The following is a 26,736-nucleotide window of genomic DNA, read 5'->3' as shown; positions in this document are numbered from 1 at the left end:
ATGGAGAACATATCTGCTGTTAGTGATTAAACATCACTTGGTTCCAGCGTAATAACAGCTAGGAACGCCTGTTAACCACATATTGCTGGGAAAGGTATACCACAGAAAACACTCTATTTTGTTCTCCTTAAGCATTTTCTTTTGTCCACTGTTTGTGTAAATTAATGCCAGATACTTAGTCAGACAGATCTTCAGTTTGATCCAGTATGGCAATTCCTGTGTTTGTAAAACTCTCGCATGGACGAGTTTGAGCCACTGGCTCATGAAAAGGCGAACACTTAATTCTAAAAACTGTTCAGCAAGTCCGTCTAATTTTAACCAATGTGACTATGGAGTTACAGTCTAAGCTGGCATTTTAAGACAGGCATGCCATTTTCCACAGAACTGTAGGTTTAATTTTGTCCTTTTCGTACCATCATCCTTATACCAACTCACAGTATATTACTAATATAAATTACATATGATTTTATATATTTTTATACATAAATGTTAATTTATGTAAATTATAAACTTACCATTTAAAAATAAACAAATCAATTCAGGTGATAATACCAAGAACAGAAAAAAAGGAAAACAATGTGGTCATAACTTTGCCTCCTGGGAGCAATTACTCATTACCTGTTTTAGCTTACTTGATATATCTTTCCATCATTGTTTTTGTAACACTATGACTCTCGCAATTATTAGCTTTCATCTGAGTAGAAATATTCTCAGGAACGTAGTATATGTCATCCAATTTTCTCTAACTTAGAAGCAACAAATTGGCAAAATCTTTTTAAAATTTCTTTAAGAAGTAACATGCACACAGCATAACAGAATATAATTTATGACCCCCTAAATCTTCATTAATTGTTTCAAGATAATGTGCCAATTTATCTTTTTGTAAATTCTTCTACAGAAAGCCTGAATAAGCATGTATTACAAGTCAAAACAGCAATTTAATTTTATTAACAGATCCATCATGTCTTCTTCAGTGGGTTCTCACTTACAAATTCTGTGTCAACAGGTTTCATTGAAAAAACCCTCTCAGTGTTAAAATCAAATTGATTTTAGAGTTTATTAATTTGTTTCCTTTTTAAAATGGAGTTATATGAGTAATTAACTTTTGTCAAGCAGATTAAAAATTCATCTTGTGAAAATAGTTAATCACTACTGAAAGTTTAGAAACACAGTAAATACAGTACGGGGTACTAAGGCGAAATAGGAATAGACTTTTTTATCCAGGTAATTCAGAAACTTTTGAATTAGGAAGTGTAAAAATATTTGATGCTCATGTTGATTGCTTCAAAAAAAAAGTCACAGAACTGTTAGGAGTTTTATATTTAACCACAAAATGGGTTTTCCTGATTGGTTTTACACTTTATTTAATCTTTTAGACTCAATTTTACTTCAGTCTGGCAGTAAACTTGAAATCACCATCTCTCAAATCTAAAAATCTCAAAACCAGAATGGCAACTTTGAAAATGGTGTTTATTAGTATTAGTATTAAGTTGAAACATATTAGACTAATATATTTCTGCATATTTTGACATCATATTGATAAATATTTCATTCATTCTCCTGACCTGCTAAAAATTCATAATCAAAGACCAACTGAAGTGTGGTCTGACTGATTTTTTTTTGGTTGGGGCGAGTTGTGTGGTAAGAAGGAAAAAGCTAAAAGAAAAAGCTGCAGTAGGAATGCTTTCATAGTCAGAAACAAACTAATAAAAACAGTCAAATAAAAATAGCAAGCACGTCTGAACACAACTGCGTATTTATATCCAATAAACCTCTTAATCAACCAAAGTATAATTTTTTACTCTTKTAAAGAGTAAAAGAGTCATGTTAGGAGGTAAATTCAAACTAAACAAACCACTCCACAAAAAACAGATTTTAGGTGTAGTGCTTTGGTGGCCTAGACCTTTAAAAAAAAGAAAAAAAAAGGAAAAAAAGCAGTAATGGGAAATGAGATCAATTATAACCATAGGTCACATGCACAAAGTACAGTAAACTAGTCATAGAAAAGACGGTAGTAGAAAATAGGCTCTTAATTGAGGAATCTTCCCTTGTATAAAGCTCATTCCTGAAACTGTAATTGCAAGGAAAATCCCTCTTCATTCTAGCCATAATCAGGCTGTTCCTTTAGTAACTGTCCCTACTGAAGTCAACTGTCCCTGTGAAGTCCTGGTCCTACTAAGATAATGATAAGCAAAAACAGAAACATAGGGAAATATTATTTGTGAAGACTTGCATGCAAATTTATTGTTACTTTTCAGGCTTCTTTCCCTGCCCTTAATTCTATCTCACCTTGACAGCTGATGTGATCCAGCCCCTCTCTCAGGATGAGACAGTCCCAAAACTAGTACACTGGTGAGTTAAGCAGTAATTTTCATGTCTAACTTTTATTGGTCAGATAGAAATATTAGAAACTCTAGTTAATCGGACTAATTATTCAGGTTAACTCTAGTTACTTTGAACTTCTAGAGGAAAATAAAATTTAAAAGTTAACACTTCCCTATAGAATATCATATAAATACAAATATAATGTACTTACAAATATACAAATATAAGTACAGTGTATACCTGAATCTTGGCCACTGAACTTTTCTGAAATGAATACATAGTATTACTTTTGCAATACTTTCCTTTCAGCTAGAATACTTTAAAACTGATCATTCAAATAATAATCAGTTTGTCTCAGCTGAAAATAAACATCATAAAGCACTGAATCCTTTTTGAACATCTGGTGCCTTAATTTGTTTGAAAAGGCGACAGGCTAGACGCTTAATCTCTAAAAAGTTACAAAAATATTATGAAGCACTATGGAAGATTTCTCAAAGCAATAACTGTACAGAATTTGGCATACCTGTAGTCAGCCACTTGAGATGCTAGATAAGATATATATGAGCTCCAAAAGGCAGATATTAAAGCACAGCAATGAGGAGTACTAGAAATAACTAAAATACCTTAAGAAATAAGAACACAGGGTAAATTAAATTGAAATTTCCTTGGAAAACATAAAAGCCCTTTCTTTTATGTGTTATATTCTACCATTTCACTTATTTAATAATATAGAAACTTCTTTTTGATATCCAATACTATATAAAAAAACAAGTTAGAGCCATAAAGAGCATCTACATGCTTCTTTATTCGTTTACCCAGTGAACTGAGGGGTTAATATTTAAATATCATATGTTTCTGCCTGGACTTGGCACAGGCTTGGTAAAGACTTGGTAAAATTTCAGTTCTGACTTCTAAAGATTCTACTAGTTGCAGCTGAAAGAAAACAGGAATTTCCCTCCAAGTACAATTCCATGGTGAGATTTCCACAAGAACTGAAAATCAAGAAGCCTGTTTCTTTTTACCAGTGGAACGGAAGATGTTTCAGTTGCAGGACTGGGAATAATAACCAGGCAATAAAATCCAGGAAAAAAAATGGAGTTGAATGAGTTGGTTGGGCTATCATTCAGGCTCTATACAGCACTTAAGTGGAAGAATGCACACTAAATAGGATGGTGCTAAATTGGGAAATCACAGCCTTTACCAAACCTTTCCTTCTTATGTTGAAACATCAACTATCACACACATTTCTCTGAGATATCTGCCCCATTTTATATGTGAAACAGACAATGCTCAGTTAATGAATCAACATCTACTTTTACCTTGTTTTATCTAGCACACACAGTTCAAACCCTGCTATGAAAACAGAATTAACAGTTCCCTGATGGGATTTTAAGGTTGTAAGGTTTAAGGATGGGATTTAAATTAAGGTTAACCATTATTATTCTACATCACTTAATAAACTCAAAGCAAAGCACCTATTAACTCTGTTGAAGACATTAGCACCTAATACTCCTAATCATCAGAGTAATGTATCCCGAGTAATAATCCTCAAAATTTAAAACACCCGATTGGCATGTTGATCTGAAGCTTTTCATTTCAGCAGCTTCCATAACATCACACACAAACTGTCAGAGGCAGGAACAGTATCTAAATTTTTAGTGAGGAGTTTCTTTGTTCTGCATAACAGATTATATCTTCTTTTTCTACTATTTTCTATAGTATCCATCAGACATTTTTCATGTTGTAGAATGGAGTAAGTTACATCTTTACACAGAAGTACTTCCTTAACTTGTTAAATCTCTTGTTCCAAATGAGGAACTAAATGAAATAAAGGTCTTATGCATAAAAATCTTCAGAATATTTGCGGGCCAGAGAGCACATTTGAAACTCTCTTTCCTTAAGCTGTACAACTGTACAGCTTCTCCTTGTTGAATCTCTGCACAAGATCTCATATTACAATACTCTGCTATGAATAAAACAGTAATTAAGAAACAAAAGCTGATATAATTGTGCTCAGAAGCTTCTCTACAGTTCTGAAACATATCTTTCAGACATGTGTAGTGTTTATTAGCATTTATGTGCATTTTAAAAATGTACCTCTTTATTTTTTTACACTAATAACGCACTGAATGCACTGAATTTTATGTATGCCATGATCATATATCAACATATGACCACACTCTTGGTTTAAAATGCTTACACAAATTGCTGAAAATGAACAGAAGTTCTCTAGGAGAGGTAAATAGACAACAAGTCTGATTAAAAAAAGATTGCTTTATTAGCTGGTTAGAGGTGCACAATCTTATGGTTWATATTTACTTGTAATCTCTGTACATCACCAAATGATTGTGAAGAACCAGCACTCATTAAAAATTGCCATGTAAAGTCTCACTGAACATTTTTCCCCCCAATAAAGTTGTTAAGCATTTACCAAATATGTTGTGAAACAGCAATATAGTCTTAAGAAGGTTAATTTAGCCTGTCCTGTGTCAGAGAAATATAAAATATTTCTGTGGCAAAATCTCTGTACATTAAATTATGCAAATAAGTTAGGAAAAGTAATTTAGAATAGAGGGAAGTGGTTCCACAGCTACAAACTGTGTAATTAGATCTGTACTCTGCAGTTCAAAGCTAGCTCTGGTGTATATAGCCCTAGTGCTGAAAAGTGTCTGCTACTGCTCTCCTGAAACCAAAGCCTTCAAATGAAAATACACAAGAAAGGAAAAAACAAGTGCCTCTAGGTTATCTCCCCAGAATTTTCTTAAAATGTTAAGCAAATTAACCATTTTCATCTGATTTTGCTGAAAATTCACAACAGGATGTGCCTACACTTCCCAAATATTACATATTCCAGGTTGCAATCTTCCTGAAACAAATGGTAGCATGCTACTACAGCACTGAAGGGCGTGCTCTTCGCAATATCTGTGATAAGCTGTACCTTCCCATAATCAGAGATACCGAACTAGAGGCTAGCAGAACTTGCTCTTCTTTTCATTTAGAGGATAAAGAAAAACATCATGTATGTGCAAAACAGAAGTGTCTAAAATCATCCAAAAATTATAATCAGATATTTGAAATTCAAACACCCTTTCCTCTGCCTTGGGCAGCAAAGATTCTTGGGCTAACTTTTGTTACTGCAAAAYATCTCTTTCAAACTAATATTCTCTATAATAACTCCAAAATAGCCCACTCATCTTTCTGAGGATGCACACCGAGTCTCTCAGGTACCATTCAATCTTGTTATTAGTGCGAATCACTCTAACACTCGAGTGCAGTACCTCTGTTTCACGCAACACCTCTCCTTGAGAGTAGAATGACTAGGATTTGCCAGCCACTCTGCATTACAACTTCCAAAGAAATTAAAAAAAAAGAATGATTTACTGCTATATAGATTTTAATTACACAGCTTAGAGACAAGTATATATACACTTTATTTTAACATCAAGAGATTGTTTTGGCTTCATCCAGGTAAATCCTGCTAAAACCTTCCTTTACGTAGAATCCAATTCTTGACCTGGGTATTATCTCTACTGAAAATGAACACCTAGGGATATTAATCGACCGATCAATCGATCCAGCCATTTTCTGCCTTAAACTCAGAATGAAACCTCCTCCAAGGATTTTACAAAACTCAGTACTTTATGAAGTTTCAGCACTCCTCCCCAAGGAGTGCTGCCTGTCCCTACTTATGTTAAAAATGATGTCCTCTGTACTTGACTAAATAAACCATCTTTTGGCCTAACAATAAATAAAGCTCACTAATGCCTAGCCTAATTCTGATGAATAAACAAATTGTTTATCCTTTGTGATGTAATTTTCCCTGACTGACAAGATACAGTTCAAAATTCCAGCACSTAGGTATATTTCATAAAAAATATATATAAATGAGAGCAACACACGTGGCTCACTAATAGCTCTTCATCAAAAACATTCACCGCAAATGCAGAATGGATTGGTTACCAGTTCTTAACAATACCACAACAGTATATTAATGTGATTTCCCTCTCCTCTCACTAATATCACATTAACTTATGAAAGTCACTATATAGATTTATTTACTAAAAGAACAAGAGCAAAGTACATAAGATGAGAATTTATACAAGGTTATCCATACTAATGCTTAAAAAGTTTAATGTACTTCAAGAGAAGTCTTGCTCTTTATTTTAGTTGATTTTTTTATTTTATATATTCAAGTCTTTCACATATCAAACAACAACACGCGAATGGGAAAAAGCGGAAAAATACTTGATAAGTAAGGCTTATAAATATTGCCTTGGCAAGTAACAATACTGTTACCGTCTCATTACCTTGGTAAGTAGCAATACTGTTACAAAGGCAATGAGAAAACCTGCATTTATTTTCTTTCAATTAATTTTAATATATCTTAGATTTCAAAAAAAATACTGATATAATCTTCATGTGAATTAAGATCCTCTTTTAAACTATAGAAATTTGATGGATTACTAAACTGCCTACAAACTAGTCCTAATGACACGTTTGATACACCCTTCCTTCTATACAGAAAACAAATACTTCACAAGTTAAAAGCAGACTGCATTTACTCATCATGTCAAATTAAATAATGTGCAGTAGAATACAGAAGTTTTAATTCAAGCTGAGTGGTGAACTCCCGTTCCCCTCCCCCCCCAAAAAAAATCAGCAGCAGTCACATCTGTAAAAATCTGCAAATTTCAAGACAGATAGCAAATTCTGTTGAAAAGGTAAGCAATACCCCACAACACTTTACCTGAAAAGATTAACTAATAATAAAGAAATCTATAATGCACCATGAACTAATCACTACTGTAATGTGATGCAATCTAATTTGAACTCTTGATAGATTACCATTAAATGCTATCTCTGCTAAGTTTTGAATTAATTATTCAGTGAAATAAATTACTTCTAATTATCCCTGTTTAAACAAAAAACTAGTTTTTTTGAAAAAAAAAACTCTGTGGAAGCTAATTAACAAAATCTCTAGTTAACAGAGCTATTTAGCTAATTATTTTTCTGTTTATATATACTAGTGATTATGGGTATTAACTGCTATTTAATTTATAGACATTTTTACTATAGTAAAGATAAACTAATGCGCACGTGCTACCTACACCTAAAAACTCTACTTCTTTTTAATCCCCTGCAAATAAGACATCTGCCCTATAAGTTCAATTTGTATACTATTTTAGTGTGGAAATTTATTTGCTTCTTTTTACTTAAGATGTGCCTGTCCAAAGCAATATTATATTGTACAGTCCAATCTCATTTTTACTATTCCTCATGCAATTTATGTAAAAGCTAAGATGAGGACACTAAATCTGGTACTACTTTCCTCATCTTCTTCCTTTGTAACCTTCCTTGTAGCCTTCTGTTTTGTATATCTATTCATTTAAAGAGGTTCTACTGTCAAAGACTTTTTGAAATATTTAAACATCATACCCTCATTTCTCTTTTATTTCCCTTCTTGCTGCACCTGTTGCTCCATCTTCTCTCACTTACTGTTATAATCTTTGTTGTTATAATTCTAATCTTTATTGTTATAATTCTCACTATAATCTTGTTTGCCCCTATTTTCTTCCTTTTTCCTTTTTTCCCCACTGTCTTTGTAGTAGCAAAAATCCTCCATTTATCCATAGATTCTTAAACACAGAAGCCTATTATTATTACTCCTCAACAAATTTTTTTTTGTAGGAGTCCTAAGTATATAACATCTTTGCTTTTGGTGAAAAAGAAATACATCTGGAACACTGACCAACCATGGATGGTTTTTTTACATGTCTTTCTCTTGTTTCTATATAATTTACAGGCACTCTGAAAAACTTACTGTCTTACTGTTCGATTTCTGGCTAGTAGAAGCTGATTTAGAAGGTGCACAGAATAATCCACCAGTCTCAGCAGAAAGTGGATCTATTAACAATAAATAATAAGTACCACAAACGTAGAGTGCACTGCAAAAAAAAGGCCTTGCCACTGTTAGATATTACACTGACTTTTTAGGATTATATCTGACAAGACTCTTTAGCCTTGAGTGACAAAGGTATTTTCCCTTAATTAAAGATTGATAAATTATCTCCCTCATCTTGTGACTTTCTTCCCTCCATTTTAACCTCATATTTGATATGAACTGAGCTCCTAGTTAGCTCACAGACATGACCTTTTTTCTTTCTCTCAGAAGACCACTCTTTTTAGTCTTCTATCAGGGCCCAAATCTAATCTGCATAACAACATAGCCTTATTTGTATATTCTTCTTTTCTGCTGTGTTTTACCCCTGTTAATCTCCAGATCTAACAGTTCTGACACACTGTAAAACATAATGGCATTGCAYGCAGAATTATTTCTTGTGGGCTGTTTCTACTCAGTAACCATAAACATTCTGGGCTGTCAGTCCTTTTTTTTCTTTCTTTTTTTTTTTTCCTTCCAAGCTGTGTTCTCTTCATGTGGACAAAGCATAGGTTTTCTCTCTCCAAGCAAATATTGAGCATGCACATTTATATGAGAACGTAATGAACATTTAAAGGAGAATCACAGAACAGCTGAGCATGGAAGGGACCTCTAGAGATTATCTAGTTCAACCCCCCGCCAAAAAAAGGAGACTCAGCTACAGCAGGTTGCCCACAGCTGCGTCCAGTCAGGTTTTGAATATGTCCAAGGATGGAGAGTCCACAGCCTCTCTGAGCAACCTGCCTTGCTAAAATCAACGTGAGCAACACCCACTGTTCTCGCCTCACCAACCAAGCCAGTCATCTCATCATAGAAGGCTATCAGGCTGGTCGGGCATGACTTCCTCTTCAGAAATCCATGCTGACTACTCCCAGTCATCTTCATGCCCTCTGTATACTTGGAAATGCTTTCCAGGACTATTGGCTCCATCACCTTCCCAAGGACCAAGGTGAGGCTGATCAGTCTGTAGTTCCCTGGATCCTCCTTGTCCTTCTTGAAGACAGGAGTGATGTTTGCTTTCTTCCAGTCCTCAGGAACCTCCCCTAGTCACCATGAACTTTCAAAGATAATTGGCAGTGGCCTCACAATTACATCAGCCAGCACCCTCAGCACTTGTGTGCATCCTATTGGGACCTGTGTATGTCCAGTTTGTTCAAATGTTCCCTAACCTCATTCTCCTCCACCGAGGGTAAGTCTTAATTTCTCCAGACTTTCTCCCTGCTCTCCAGAGTCTGGGATTCCTGAGGGCCAATCTTACCAGTAAAGACTGAGGCAAAGAAGGCATTCAGTATCTCTGTCTTTTCTGTATCTTTTGCCACCAGGGTCCCTGCACCATTCAGTAGCAGGCCAACATTCTCCCTGGTCTTCCTTTTGTTACTGATGTATTTATAGAAGCTCTTCTTGTTGTTTTTGATATCTCTCACCAGATTAAACTCCAGATGGGCTTTGGCCTTCCTAGCCTCATCCCTGTATACTTGGACAACATCTCTATATTCCTCTCAGGTTACCTGTCCCTGTCCACATTCTGTATACTTCCTTCTTATGTTTGAGTTTTGCCAGGAGCTCCTTGTTCATCCACACAGGTCTCCTGCCGCCTTTGCTTGACTTCTTGTTCATTGGGATGGACCATTCTTGAGCTTGGAGGAGGTAGTCCTTGAATATCAACCAGCTCTCCTGGACCCCTCTTCTCTCCAGAACCATCTTCAATGAGATTCTACTAAGCAGGCTCTGAAGAGGCCAAAGTCTGCTCTCCTCCAGGGTTGTGATCCTGCTATTTGCTTTGTTCCCTCCCCTCAGGATCCTGAAATCCACCATCTTGTGGTCACTGCAGCCAAAGCTGCCCCTGACCTACATATCTCTGACCAGTTTTTCTTGCTTGTAAGTATGAGGTCCAGCAGAGCATCATTCCTGATTGGGTCTTCAATCAAGAAATTACCATCAATATACTCCAGAAACCTCCTGGATTGTTAGTGCCCTTATATGTTGTCCCTCCAGCAGAAGTCAGGTGGTTAAAGGCCCCCATGAGGACCAGGGCCTGTGAATGTGAGGCTTGTTGCAGTTGTCTGAAAAAGGCCTCATCTATGTCTTCTTCTTGATCAGGCAGTCTGTAGCAGACATCCACTACAATGTCACTCACATTTTTCTGCCCACTAATCCTGATCCATAAAGTCTCAGGTGGCTCATCACTCCTCCCTTGGTGGAACTCTACGCATACGGGGCAACTCCCCCTCTGTGCCATCCTGGCCTGTCCTTCCTAAAAAGACTGTATTCACACCTTGCAGCACTCCAGTTGTGTGAACTATCCTATCACATTTCCATGGTGGGATCCTAGCCCTGCAACTGCATGCAAATCTCTAATTCCCCCCGTTGTTCCCCATGCTGCATGTGTTAGGGTACAGGTACCTCAGAGGCACTCAGTCATGCTGATGTAAAACACAACACTGTGTTTTCTGCCACAATGTGAAAACGTAAGATTTAGGGGTTTGGTGTCATTTCCCCTCAATTTAGGATCCTTTAGAACATATAAGTGTCGTTCTAGACTTATATGATGCAGGTTCTGGACCATCAAGTTTGACAGTAAGCCTCTGGAATTAAAATAGGACAGTCTGATGATACAAGAACTCTACATTGAAGAATAACCARTGTGCATACAGCAGCACTAATAGAAGGACATTTCTCAGTAAAAGGTACTTGCTCATGTACATGCTTCAAGTACATAAAGCTTCATTAGCTTCATGACTTCTTCTTTATAGCTATACAAGTAACACATTTTTCACTAATGTATGCTGATTGATTTGTCTGATTTAATTTACAGGAGGAAGTTCTAAATTGCTGCTAAAATAAAGCATTTTAAAAATTGCAAACACTTGTTTTTACTATCTTATTTATTATATTTTGAATTATATTGGATGGCCTATAAAGTAAACGCTCAGTTATGGAATCAATACTCAAATATGGATTCTGAATACTAAAAGAAATCCTTTTCAGGACAGTAAAATGAGATTTACGCTATCTTCAATTTGTAGCAATAACCAAACTATATTTAAAACTATAGTTAACTATTTAAACTATAGGTAAATTAATACAAAAATCTAAATAATTTTATTCCCATGCCTACCTGTAGTTTTAGACAATTTATTTTACTAGATTTGCATAGTTATTGATTCCTCCTGAAAACAAAGCAGAAACACAACCAAAACCAGTCTGAGGCTATTACAAGGTGAAGAGGTTGACAGAAGAGAACATTCACTGCCTTAATATACTAAGACAAGAAAGTCTAAAACAGAAAAAGATCCTTCCAAGATTTTTAATGTGTTACTACTCCAAAACAGTATGAAGATCTATCCTTACAAACTGCAGAGGAAAAATGAATATGGCAAAAATTAAAGTAGAAGGCCAATTAGTCACTAAGACAAACAAACAACACTACTGACGCCTACAGGTAGTAGAAATTATTCTGAATTATAATTGACAGGACAGAAATAGCAATGTCTATTCTTGTACAGAAAATTAAGCAAGAATAGCTGGTCTATTACTATGCAAGTTGGTCTATTACTATGCAAATATATGTCATTAGGCAGCTAACAATTGCATTTCTGCAGATGCCAATGGACTTGAATGATAATTATTATTCAGCGTTATAAGCAGCTTTTGACTGAATCTTTTTTTTTAGCAAAACAAGAACATACAAGAACTTCTTTCAAGCATTTCGCTTTGTCCTGTTTTGACATTAACTATTCTGACAATAAATGTTTCTACAATATCATAAATTATATTTTTGACAAATATCCCTCCAGAACAAGAATTGTAAGAGTCTACTGTATCTCTTCTCACACTTCCAAAACTATATTTACTTACATATATACCACCCATAATATGTAAAAATAACAGAGGAGACAGAAGCATTATGCAGATTCCACTCAGCTTTACTGAAGGGAAGAAATATACAGCATATTGTAGAAATCCTCCTACCTATTTCTATTCCTTTAGACATATGTAAAAACAGTAACCAAATTGCCATGTCAGCCTCTATGTCTTCTGGTTTTGTAAGATCCAGTAACATAAATAAACATACTAAACAGTTAGAGTAGAATAGTCAGAGTTCTTCCAGTTTATTTCTTGTTTCTTCAGTAGTACTTTAAAAATAAAAACACATACCTTTATCAACAAGCTTTCCTTCTGCCTAGTTAATAGGTTTCTAAATCAACAGGGAAGTGAAGAACTGATTTCAAGTACAAGCAATCTTATTAATATGAAGCTTGATAAATTTATGAAGTTAAATGATGCAGTTGCTTGCAAACAGTAGTAAACTGTGCTAGAACCATCATAACGTCCCTTGTAAACCTATGCTTTTTATACCTAACTCTTCTCAAGAGATCATTTTCTAAATAAGAAAATTATAAATATCTCACAATTAAACACATGAGAACATATGAACTTAACATATTCTAGAATCATCTCACAAAGAAATCTGTCAGCATTCAGACCCCACAGTGCTACATACATTTCATACTCTGAAAAAGTGAATGAAAGTATAAAGTCAAAAGGAATTTCTTGATGGATCTTAGCATCTTCATAGATAAGCTTTATTTCTGATCCTCATGGATTCATCTAAAAAACTTATTATTTACAGCATCCTATATTACTGTATATTTCAAATTAAAGCCCACTAATGAAATTGCTACTGGATTCTCTGGTAACATTCATTAAAAATTCTGTGGCAAACACTAGCTCTTGGTGGACAGTAATTATCTTGCTACATTTTGAATTTACAGAATTTCTGATGAGAATCAGGAAGTTTGTCATTAATATTATCTATTAATGTTACATTAAACACAGATATCTATTTCTTTCAGGGCTACAGAGCAAGAATTTTCAAAAGTATTGCACCACTGACAACCCTCAACATTTCTTCCCAAGTTTCATTTATCCTTGCCGTTGAAACATTAGAGAAAAACAATATATAGCTTTCCATAGACCTGACTTTCCACAGTCTTCTGGACCACTAATGGTCTGCAGCCCCATGTTTGAAACACAGGTTTTAACCTAGAGCTAGCTAAACTCAGCATTAGGCTGCAAAACTGATCAGGCTGCCTTTACCAGGCTGGTAAGTGGAAGAACAGATCTGGTAGTAAGCAAGCAACACATCTGTAACTTAACACTTTGACAGTCACAAAAAGCCACTGGCTTAAGATAGTCAATTGCAGAGTAAATTATGATTTTCTTAGAATATAATAATTTTAGGCTAGGAAAGTTGTTAATTTTGAATTMAAGTTTAAATTTCTTTTAATGATTCAGTGTACATTCATAAAATCAGAAGAATAAAAATTCTAAATAGGAGCAATTGCTCCCTTAGCAGTCGTACTACCAATGCAGACATTGTTGTGTAGCTGTGCAATACTACAAGCATATAATAAACATCTAGTGAACTCATCATTAATGGAAGAAAATTATGTTGATGGTTTTGCTCTACATCATCTGGCCATCACCTGGGCACATGTATACAGACAAATTACTACGTAAATACAAACATATATATGTAAAAAYTAGCATAAGGAATAGAAAGATAATACACAAACATTTAGAATTATATCCAATTGAAGAATAATGTGTTAATATATGCATAACTGGTTACTGCATTCATTTCCAGCACTTTCCTCAGTTGCTCATGTAGGCTGCTGACCAGGTGTTAAACATTTAAATTCAACTGGATTCGGCCAGAAAATTTAAAGAAAACTAGTATGTACATATCATTTGACAGTAACATAAAAAATATATATATTTACCAGATATTTCAAGGATATCATCTACAGAGCATTGTGGTATAGCATTTTTAATTTAAGTAAGATATAAAGTTTCGTTCATTTAGGCAAAAAAATATTTTCTATTGTATTCTTAAAATTGAAAAAGGCAATTACTGTGAAAGTGAAACATATGAAGAAATGGTGAAGATGCAGAAGAACACCAAAGCAGTGCACCAAGACAGGATTAGTTTGTGTTTTTGCTAAAGAATCCGTACAAATGAATGAGCTCTAATTGTACAAAACCTGCACAAGAAATTCTATAGAAAATTATCTAAAATATCCAAGTCTTCACTTAATTAGCTGACATGGAAATAACATCTAAAGAGAATAGCCACGATTMAGCTGTCCTAGCTGACCACTTTACCACCTGCATTTGTGCAATTTTTATACACCTGTATGCAGGTACACACATATATAAAAAAAAATAATACATATACGTGCAAATGAGCCTCATCAGATGATGAAACAGAAGCAATCTATGCAGAAATAGAGGAACAAAAGCTGAGATTGAAAGAAACCTTTTTTTAGGCTATAAGATTGAAGTCTAGATAAAAACCTATCCAGGTAAATAATATATTTTAAGAAATTCAGTAACCTTTCAGAATTATTTGTCCAAAGGATACTATGCACACTATTTAGCCCAGGAAGAAACCTAGAAAAAGCTTAATTCTTAAAGTACTAAATTCCAGAGAGACCTCTGAAAAAGTACTGCTTTACTAAATCTTATGTTAAGACACAGCTATAAAAACATTATCAACAGTTGCTTGCAGTAACTAAGCTTATTAAACTTTTATCTTCGTACTGCTTCTGCAACCAAGTATCAGCTGGAAAACTGATAATAAAGAAATTCAATCCATCATTTTTACAGATGAAATTAATACCTGTCAAATTCACTTCTGACAATTTAATATAATAGATTTAAATAACTACTCAGCTTTCCTTTTTTGGTTTAAGATAGCATTTTAAGAAAAACAAGATGACACTTCTTAATACTGAAAAGTTGAAGTCAATTATTGTAAATAATGAGCAGTTACAAAGTGAATCCTTTCGATACAATATACTGCACAGAAACAGATCTGACTATATGAATTTGAACACAACCTGCATTTCATGTGACACCAATAATCCCAGTTTGAAAGAGTATTAAAAAACATTGCAAGATAATAGTTGGAAATCACCCCAAGATTTTAAAAGGTTTATTGAAATTAATAAATAGCTTTGCAGTATTACTTCTAATGAACTAACTGAAGAACAGTGGTATAAAAAGACTTTTTAATTAAGTACATGAATTATAATTAATATCGCAAGCCTGATTTCTACAAAACTGCATACTAACCACCCAATGCAGAGACTAATTAAAAATTTAACAAGTAGACATGGCTGCATTCTGCACATTAAAAAAAAATAAAAATCCAGATTTCATTTTAAAAGATTAAGGGAAAAGCTGTCATAGATATACGAGATGCAGCTAGAACAATACTGTATTTCAGCCAAAGGGTAACGGAGACAGAAGCAGCCAGCTAAACCTAACAAACTAGTTCAAAGCTGAAGAGTAAAAGGGCAGAAATGGACAAGGTGGCACTTGAGAAAGTCATTCTCTTCAAAAGCCCCTTAACGAAACTCAGCTGAAATAAGCACAAAATGGGATGACCGAACCCCACCACTTGTAGTGCATCCTTGTGAATGGATGGATCTGTGCAAGTCTGTCTGCTGTTTTGAGTAATTCTCCTCTACGTTTTTAGTTGAATGGTGAAACTTCCAGCACGTTAGATCTAAAACAGGCTGCCATTTCTCCACTGGCTTAGGACTACTAAGAGCTGCTAGTGCTGAAGTCAATCGAAGCTACTGCATAAACACACTTATTACAGAATACAAGGCTAAATAAGAAAAGTCACATGATTCCAACCCCGGGAACGGATACTATGCGATACGTACAGTCTGAGGGACCAAGAAAGCGACAGAGATGTGCAATCAGAATAGGGACTTTCACGACAAACAGGCTTTCCTCTTCCTGTTCCGCCTAATTTAATCCTATTTTTTGATCTTACAAAGGATAAATAAAAAATAAATGAGTTTTTAAGGGCCTTTCTTTCCTAACTCTACTAAATGCAATCCTGAGCTCTGATCTAGCTTGCAAGGACAGTGATTTTTGTTACAGAAATCAAAGTTATTTCAATGTTTTACTGAAAGTATACATGGAGAATTTCTGAACAAGTAATTTTGATCATAACCAAAGGGAAAAGAACAAAAAAGCAGAAAAAATAAGACAGAAGACAACAAGAATTATTATACTGAAAGAACAGCAAYGAAAATTTGAGTTCTTAGAGCTGCKGTTCTAAAAATGTTATCAAGGAAAATAAAGGTCTAAAGGAATACTACTGCTACCTTCCCTTTTGGATGTTGCGGCAAGTTTTTACATAACTATCAGCTGTTTTCAGAATCCAGACTCTTCACAACAGACAGTCAGAGGATCTTTGGCCACCAGAAAAGCTGTCTTTGCATAAACTATTCTTTGCAAACCCATGATGTCTCCTCAATATTTAAGTACAGTAACCTTGAGCCTCAAGGCTTGCACAGACAGCAAGAACCACAGAAAGATTTCAGCTTCCACTGAATAGTCAGTTTTTGTTATGAACTGAAGATACCAAGTTCAGTGAGAAAAAGCAATTTCATTGGGTTTCACTGGATAGCAGAGCTTGTAGAAGAAAATTAMAACAAACAATAAGTTCTCCAAAGCAGTGAAAAATAACTGAGATGCTAATTTTCTTAAAAAGGAAAAAAAGTTTGAGARGACAGGAGAATGACAAAGGCACTCCAAGTTGAGAACTATGATAAACAGCCAAAATAGAGCAAAATGCACTGGGTAAGGAACCAAGAGTGAAACTCAAGTTCCTGCGGCTGAAGACAAACAGTGTAACAGAGTAGTGATGGTCAGAAAAACAGCAGAGAGGAGAGAAAAGTAGGGAGCAGAGAGTAAATACAACAGACCTGCTGAAAAAACACCAAAGACAAAGTGAACACAGGACTTCTGTTGAAGGTTTAAGTAGTATCAAAGAGAATTAGCTATGACTCCCCCCCCCCCCAAAAAAAAAAAAAAAAGTTGCAGAAGAAACAAGTAGTCCGGGGAATCTGGAATCTGGCAAAAACGAGAGGTTTACTAGTTTGAGGAAGGAGTTCCTCTGAAAGCCTTTGAAGAATGTCAGCCACTCCATTTGAATTCATAGCATAAAGAATATATAAGATTTCTTCGGGTTTTGCTCTTGGTTATTTTCTGATTTTTACCTTTCTTTAAAGGATGTTCAGACAAAAAACAAGATAGCAAACAGTAAGGTTCTGACAAATTCGTAACAGTAAACGAAAGAGATGATGGTGACAATGAGAGAAATATATGATCAGCTCACTCTCAGTAACCAAGGCAGTGGGATAAAATTAGCAAAAGGTCAGCAACAGCATGAGGTGTGCTGGAGGAAGCCCATAACACAAGAGAGGTCACCAGAGGCAAAAGGGTTAATTAATTAAATTAAGCAACTGAATCTTGGCAAAGTGCAACAGTACCCTATTTTATCAGACAAATGAATTTAATGTAGAGTTAAAGTGTAAATATCTCATGTTTCTCCAGAAAAAGCCCTTAAAAATACTGTATTTCTCCAAACCATAACATAATAAGGGTGTGTTCTCCCCTCACAGACTATGAGGATAAGGATAAAAAAAATGTATCATCTGAAATTAGCTAGAAATGCGATGCCTCATTTTATTATAAAAATGATGTTGATACTTATGGCTAGATTCAGTTCCTGTCTTTGCTAACCTTGTGAGGTCACCAGTCCGTGCAGGCTGCCTCAGAAAGGGGTTACATGCTCCCCAGAACGCTTCAGCTTCAGATGCCCTTCTCACAATTCTGCCAAATGCTAAGAAGCATTTTCAGTTCCTTAGCTGAATTAATGCTGTTAATGCATGTGGCTCATTACTGGCGACTGCCTGAAACTAGAGAGCTATAATCGCTTTGAGGGAATGATAAATTTTGGTGACTGAGCCTTCACCCAGTCTTTGAGGGAACAGTATCCCAGAAGGTAAATGCTGGCAAAAGTACTCCCATCTGCAACTGAAAATGAGGTCACGCTCTCTCATCAACAGTGTATCGTTTCTTTTTTTTTATTTTTTTAAGAATTTGTGTTTTGTTAAGAGGAAGGAAAAGAACTGCAAAAGAGCAAATCAGTTCAAAAAGATCTAACGTACTTGCCAATATAAAACCATAATAAATTCAAAGGATGACATGAAAACAAATATTCACCAACTAATACTCAGCACAGAAGGACATTCCCAGGAAAGCAGACCTAACAGSACTAAAGGTTCTCACTTAAAGCAGTCTTAAGAGGTGGAATTCTGACAGAAAAAGCTTGTAATGAAAATCTCATTATTTGCAATCCCACAGAAAGAGCAGATCAACTTAAAAAGGACCTGGAAACCTTTGGGACATTTTCTCATCTCACTTCTTCAGTCACCATCAAAAGTTTCTATAACAACCCCRCCAGAAAACTCAGTAGGGCAATCCATCTATCATTATATCTTTCCTCAAGTTAAACAAGAGGAGGGGTGTGCTCTAAGATAAATGTTACAGCTTCAAATGCATTTGGCAATTCAAAGTGAAGCCTACAAATGAGATATCTCATTAGCTTGAGCAGATGGATCAAAATTAAAGGCTGAATCACCAACTCTTAATTTCCCAGTAGCCAAGAAGAGCTTGAAGTCTTGCAGAGTATGACTGTTGAAAAAATCAACATAAAAAGCTTCTCTCCATCTGTCAAAACACATGTCTGTGTAGAATACAACTACCTCCTACTGGCCTTAGTCTTAAAAAACAAAAACACACATAACATTCATTAAAACACATGAACATATAATTTCATTCAAGCATCACACTGCAACCTATAATATGACAGGGACACATCAGTATGACTTCTGTAAGAGGAAATTATGCTTTTTTAGCATGGCAGAATTCTTCAAAAATGAGTTAAGAGAATAGTATATAAATAACCAACTTTTAGATGTAATTTATTAAGACATTCTAAAGTCTCTGGCAAAGAATCTTAAAAGAGAAAACACTATGGAAGTTTGATGGCCACAGGAGGGCGTATATTATATTAATTCATGGAACTTTGGAAGAGGGAATGTCTTTTCCTTTGATTCTCCTTCTGAGAAAGGATTCTGGGATTTATTTCTTGCAATTCAGCATAAGACAGAATAGGTAGCTTTTTGGCTCTCTGGAGCACTGCTGATGAGAGCTCTGCCTGTACATTACTGCCTCGACAGTTATAAAATTCCAACCATTTCCTGAATTCCAAACATAACTGCCAAGGAAAACTTTTTCTGAAGTAGACCTATCAGGGCTATGCACCTTTCTAAGGAGTATACTTAGACACAACCAGAGCAAACAAAAAAACGACCTTTACACACTAAACACAAGTTTAAAGGATAACTCAAAAAAGCTAAGAAGGGTAATAGAACACGATGGTAAAAGACCAGGACRCAAGGTTATGGATTTCTAAAAACTATGAAAATCAAAAGAAGGTTATGACTTCATTCATAATTCTATATTACTGTTCTCAAACTTTTGACAAGACGCTAAAGAAAACCTTTCTAGCATAATATTCTTCCTCCGCAGGTGTTTCAATGTAGATACATTTAAAAATCATCTTTTTTCAACTTTTTTTTTGATATCTGCAGTTAGTCTAGTGATTAGACAGACCATTTATCAGAACAGACTCATTAAAAAGAAAAATCCCGTATTTTCACTACCTGCCATACTACTATAATGAGTTGATATACTTAATTCTACATTGTCAAAGACTGTGTACAAGTGTTTGTATATCATCTATTTCAGGATAGGAATGTTTGTTTCATAAGTCCTGAGACAAACATGTTTTAAATAATCAGGAACAAAATCCAATGTAACTGGTTGGCATTTAAATACATATTTAAGAGAGTTCTGCAACATAGCTCAAATGTTGCTCCTTCCTGACATATAAACCTGTGTGTGTTAACACCTGCTTTAAAACATCGTTAAACTTATTACCGTAAGTTTTTGAAATGCTATATTTACATTTGCACTGAATTCAGCTTGTATATATATTCAGCATTCAAGTAAGTTTTTACACTGGTGACATCAAAGAACAATATTCGTACTGAAATCTCAGGACCAGCAAGCTACCGTCTTTATCACTTCAAACAGTACATTTATCACAGGCTGCTGAAAATCAACATGTAACATGCCCAGAACAAAACATTTTCAAGCAAAGAACAAATTGAATAAAATCAACCAAATCATTTTGGARCCAAATCAACATTTATATAGGAAGGAAAACTACACTTCTGTTTTGACTGAAAATATACCGCTTATTTGGTTGTTGGTTTGAAATATAACGTTCAGAAATTGAGATCAGCAATTGTGTCAGCAACTGAAATTGTGTCATTAGAGAGACTAGTTTTTCACTTGACCCCTTCCAGCTGTACCATATGCCTTAAAACAAGCATTCAGCTATTTGTACAGGAACTAAAGCTATTCTCAAGGAAAGCTATGCAAACTATAAAACATCTCCTGCTGTAATTAAACAATTTATTGTATTATACTTGATTTTTAAAAATCCTACTGCACAGGTTTGTAGTCAGTCTTTTCCATAGCACAAAGAAAAGAGACGGGAAGAAAGGTGTAATAAATATATAGGAACAAAATACAACTTCCTCCCTGGAATCCAAGATATGTTACTTATTTAGATTTTATTGATTTAAAGAAACTGCTACTTGTAGAAATACTGTGTATATGCATTTATAGCTAGTGAAAATACATGAAATCAGAAAGAGTAGCAAGAAAGAAACAACTAAATGTACCTCTGCTAGAAATTTGGCAAGGTATGTGCATAATTGACAATGAGGAAAGAGCACACTAAACCTCCCTTGATATTGCCAACAAATTTTGTCAATACTCTTCAGTCATGAAAATATCAGGGCTTCCGCATGGAATATTCACAACTGAAAGTTTTCTGTAGTATTTGAATGTAGCACCAGTAATTGATATCAGCAAGAGAAGATAAATTTAAGAGTGATGTCAAACTAGTGAGAGCAGGAAGACTAAGAAGCTGCTGCTGAAGTACTTTCTTTTTCCTCAAGCTCAGAGCAATCACTTCCTTATGTCATAAACAAACAGTTCATCTGTTAAAAACACCATAATGTGAATTTCCTTGTAAAACAWGGAAAAGGTGTGATCTTAGTGCAATTTTTTGGGAAAGACTGTGTCTCTTTTACATCTAGATTATTTGGTGAAAAGACTCTTCAAGGATTATCTTGCACTGGCATTTGTTCCTGCTCTGAACAGGGGCCAAAACTGCTCAACTACTGCTTCTCATAGTGCTGGCATGTACAAATTCTAACAAAAAAAAGAGACTTTCAGAGGGGATGATCTAGAAGCATAACAATAACAGAGTGATAAACAATACAGGCAAATGAGTTAAGCCCACCATCTTAGTGGAGAGAAACGTCAAACTTTAAAATTCGCTGCAAAAACCTCTATTGTAAAATAAAACAGAAGGTTACTTCCTTAAAACCAAAAAATCAAGCCAAACCAAAACCAGGATATTTGAAATGACAGATACTAAGCCTCTTGTGAACCATATCCTGAACACTGTCTCATTCTTATCTTTCGTCTCTAACAAGAGACACTAGAATTGGAAAGACACAGGAAAGGGTGAGAGTAATAACTAAGTGCTGTAGTTTTTTAATTACTAAATGTACTTAAGCTTAAGATCTCTAAACTACTGACCTATTTTGCATTGTTGTTTTAAATTAGTGTGATAAATATACAGTAATTATTTTAAAGGATATCTAAAGTACCAGGAATTTTCACCTTAGCTACAAACTAACGTTATTTAGTCTATTTAGATTTTCTTGCATGCTGTTTCTACGTAGTACTTTCAGGGTTAAAGGTGACCTCTGAAGTGATGCATCTCAAAATACAAAAAAGGAGATGAAACTATTTCTTTAAAACATCTTTATGATGCCTAACACTTTTTTTTTTTTAATGTGTTCTGAATGCAAGCTAAAACGAAAAACAAATACCTGGTGTCCAGCCATTATTTGCTTCAGCACATTTTCATAACATACTTCATCCATATGATTCAGCTGCTGCACCTGAAAACACATCACACCATACACATCATACATACTAAATCAGCTAATAGTAATCCATGAAATATGTGACTTTTAATATATTTCTGTCTATTTTGATCCTATATACAGAGTCTATGCATAAGACAAAGAACAAACTCATTCCTGTAATCAAGTATTATGTATTTCAGTATTTATTAAGTAATATTTAGTCATTATTTCTCAAGTAAGAGAATTATGCCATTAACTTTCCAATATACTGATTCCCGTTCCTAACAATATTGTGTTGTTATTCCAACCAACAATAATTTAAAAAGATCATGAAAATAAGTAGACAAAATACAAGACAGAGCAGTGGTTATAAAGGTTATTAAATGATATGGTTGCTTTTTTTAAATTATCATAAGAAAGACAACSCAATTCTATTCTTTATCTATTCCATATTAAAGAACTGGACTTCTACTGGATATTAATGGAGTATGCATTAAACACATGATCTTATCTTAACTTCAAATAATTCTTTTTATTTGGTACTATAAAAGCAGCTTTTATATTTCAGAAATAGATGTTCAGTCAATAACTGATTCTCAGATTTTTTGTCACAGAAAACAGAAGTTTCTGTGTAGTTGAGTCATGCACAGGAAACAGTGAAAGGTATCATGTATACAGTTTCTGATCATGGCTAAATAAGATGCTAAATTAAAAAAAAAAAGGTTTTCTGCAAGAAACTCTAAAAAGGTGGGGTTTTTTTCAATTTCTTTAATGCATCATGACTTTCACATATCTGTATAGCTACTTCAAGCTAATTTAAATATCATGTACCTATCTGAATACATCTCAATATGTGATAAATCAAACTAAAATCGGTATTAGGCTGAGTACTTTTAGCAGAACAACAGTGAGAAATCTTAGAGCCCAAGGCAAGAACTCCCCCACCTCTACTTTGCAAGGCTAATTGTGACTCTTCCAGCTGCCAACACTACTATGGAGAAGCAGACTTCCATCTAGATGCCAGCAGCAGCTGAGAGACAAATTTGGAAACTCTTCTGAACTGGAATGAAGCAGGTGCCCTATTATGCTCCCAGACTGTGATAGGCAATCTTTTTAGCAGAATCCAGAACTAAAAAGGATAAATATGCCTAAGTTCAGCATCAACTGCTTCCATTCGGAGCAGAAGTATTTTGGAAACATCATATACAATTTCTGTATGGTAAAAGCCTGTGAAAAAATGCTGAGCCCATCTGTAATAGCTAGAATAGTGACAGTTTGGTGGATGCTGTTCTTGTCTTTGAAGAAGGCTTGCCTGCAGTTTGCATATGATCTGGCAAATCAGCAATTTGTCCCCAATTTTGGGGGAGATTTTTCAGGTGAAACAAGTCAGAAAGCTGTGACAAAGCATCTACCTGAAGTACCGAACAGCCTCATCTCTCCTTGAGATTAGTCAAAGTGGATATAGATACATCAATGATACATCAATTGCATTCGTTTATGTTCTGCAAAAACTGCTTTTGATTCTATGGGTTCTTATAATGCTTTCCTCCTCTTGGAGGGACTAGGAGGATATTGATACTGGCAATCACTTGGCAGGTTCAATATTAGTATTATCCTGAACAGAACAGAAGCTTAACACTTGGACTTTTCAATTGCTATAAAGTATATTAAGTTGACTCTAAAATGTCTTTTACCCTATAAAATCTAGAATGACATTCTTCTGAAGAGCAAAATGCCGAACTCTTGGCCTGGAGTATTACCAAAGGCATTTTACTTGTCTGCCAGGCACTCATATTTCAGAATAACTACCATCTGCTAATATCTCCTCCCTGCCCCCCCCCTTTTTTTTTAAAGAAAACTTACCGTCTTTTATCATTTAAAACTTTACAGGATAATTCGTATATTTTGATTTTGAAATTACACACACATTCTAAAGATACTATGAAGAAATGCAGACTTTCCTTTTTTATTATTATATGATAAAACTAAATATTCAAATCAAGTATTAGGAAATGATCAAAGAAAAGCACCAGCAAATAATAGTGAAGGTACTTGAAACAATTAATGAAGGTTAAAATATGCAAAGCATACTAAGTACCATATGGTAAACTATTCTTGTGTGTATAGACTTGAAATGGCTCCCTACAGTTATAAAATAAGTTTCTTTCCTACACTGCAGATGGAGTGAACTATTTAAAGCACCTAGTAAGAAAGTCAATGTTCATTTTTACAAAAATGAAAAAAAATCCTAATATTGTTTAAGCTATGAAATTAACTTTTGATTGAAAATGTTTTGCTTTCTATTAAAACAGAATCATAGCAGAATTAGATTTTCTAAAAGTTGAGCTATAAAATATTATACCTACCCCTAAGTTACTTAGCCTTAATTATCAGCTTGTGAGACGCATAGGAAATCTTTGCAAACCAATTAATGGAAAGGTGTTTATATTAATTGCCTGTATTTAATGGAAGGATTATAATTTAAGTGTCAAGTGGCACTGCACTTAATTGACTTATGATTTTTTATAAGAATATTATATCTGCATAGCCTTGATGCTTCCCCAAATGAGTAAGAGACAAAGAATAAAGCAGCTCATTTAGCTACTACTTTAATGTATTTTCTATCAAATGTGCACATTTCATAGTTAATGCTTATTATACTAAGGTTTTGACCAATAATCACATCCCACTAGTGTTAAATTAACACGTGTCATACTACTAACATATATATCCAGATTTCATAAATTAGTATTTTTCCTATAACTGTCTAGTGATTATTTCTCAGGTATCCGAACAGTCAAACAAGGAGCACCATTGCTTCTAGCAAAGTGGAAAACTGAAATGAGAAAGGCAGAAGAATCAGCTTCTGAAGTGACTCTGTGGCTGAGGGTGATGATTTCTCCTTAATCAAGAAAAACTTTTACTAGCTAAGCGGAGAAAATGCAAAGCATATAATGGTGTCTAACTACAACAACAATTGTAAGATCCATCTTAGAGTGATGAAGCAGGATTCTTAAAGTGCCTTTCAAAACCATGCATCTTTTTACAGAATAAAATGTTTCATAAAGCACCTGTAGCATAATAATAAACCAGTAGTCCCTACACATTTACAAATTACATAGGCAAAGCATGAGCAAAACAAACAGCAACCTCTTCTTTAGCATTCATGGTTCTTTACCTTATTGGTTGTCTTAATTCCTATAAATGTTTGCCCCAGTGGTACCGGTCGAAAACGGCCATCAAAGTAGAATAGTCCAATGCAGGGATTCACATGCAGAAATGTAGCAACATCAAGATAGTTAGGTAATGTAGCTGAAAGGCCCAATATCCTAATCATACTTTGTGTAGATTCAACCTATTTAAAAACAAAACAAAATAAAAAAACCTGTAGGTGATGCAAGTGTTATAAATCAAGAAATCAAGCATTATAAGAGTTGTTAACATCCCTTACAAAATAATAACATGAAAGAAGCAATTAATACTTTATACAAAAGGTGAACAATAGAGCTAGTGATTATCCTGCATTGAAGAAATCGAAGCACTGCATTTCCATTAAAACTTGCTTATTCACCTTGATGTTTCATTGTATGTTTGCCCTCCAAAAAGTTAACAGTCATGAACTGACATGGAGGAGCAACAGCAGTAAAATTAGCTTTGTTAAGAAGGTATAGACCAATTTATAGGCAAACTAGAAAAGATAATTTAGTATCATTTGCTCCTTCTTTGAATTCACACCACAGGTCTGAAAAAAAGAACAGGGTAATTTGTGTCATTCCTCAGTCTTGGCTTTTTTTTAGACCTTTCCACAACTCTTCTAGGCAATCTATTCTAGTATTTCACTGCCTGTACTTCTCCGGTATGTATCAGTACTTCTGCAAACTTGAAGATATTTAAATACAAAGAAGCTGCACTGTAATAGACATTTTTTTTAGCATTTTTTTCATATGCACAAAAAGTTTGCATTACATGACTTCCCATGGGATAAGGGGTAGAAATGGTGTTTGGTATAATGCAACGCTGCGTTCCAGTTTGCATGTTACTTGTGTTTCTTTCAAAAACCACCAAACCAACCAAAGCAGATTTGAACAGGAAAACACACAAGAGTTTTCCCATATTCTTTTAGACTATTAATAGCTACTGAAGGGAGTACCAGTGTAGTCTGGCTCACAACTTTATTAGTGTCATTTAGAAACAAAGTTCGCAGTAATGTTCATCAAAAGGCATTCTGTCCAGTATAAATGAAGTCATATACCAGGTTCTCAATTTGTCTCAAATATGTGAATATCTCATAAGGGTTATGTTCTTCCACCTGGGCAGGTCCTGAAAGGTTTTCAAAAAAGACGATAAAAAGCACATGAAGAACATTCTCAATGAATATAAAAGAGACTATCCCTTAATAAAGACCTGGTGAATAAGAAGCATCCAAATATTAAGAAAGAAACCCTCAAACTCCCCCCCGCCAAGTCCTTATATGTGAAGCAAAGTGAACCCCTAAGTGGCTTGATAATAGACATATCAGCA

The 26,736-nt window shown here is 34.8% G+C and overlaps 1 protein-coding gene across 3 annotated transcripts in view; it reads right to left on the bottom strand.

The window, feature by feature from the left end:
- The window catches only part of ASCC3 (activating signal cointegrator 1 complex subunit 3), a 215,357-nt gene that overhangs the window by 148,319 nt on the left and 40,302 nt on the right, over positions 1 to 26,736 (bottom strand). For all 3 annotated transcript variants that reach the window (XM_026089597.1, XM_026089600.1, XM_026089598.1), the window contains exons 5-6: positions 25,394 to 25,570; positions 22,177 to 22,248 (exon numbers count right to left, since the gene is read on the bottom strand). In XM_026089597.1, coding sequence (XP_025945382.1) covers positions 22,177 to 22,248; positions 25,394 to 25,570 — 249 coding nt within the window. The remainder of the gene's footprint in view (positions 1 to 22,176; positions 22,249 to 25,393; positions 25,571 to 26,736) is intronic.

The sequence above is a fragment of the Apteryx rowi genome, unplaced genomic scaffold (genome assembly GCF_003343035.1).
Source record: "Apteryx rowi isolate R43461 unplaced genomic scaffold, aptRow1 scaffold_822, whole genome shotgun sequence".
NCBI lineage: Eukaryota > Metazoa > Chordata > Aves > Apterygiformes > Apterygidae > Apteryx > Apteryx rowi.
This window is presented reverse-complemented; position numbering and strand designations above follow the sequence as displayed.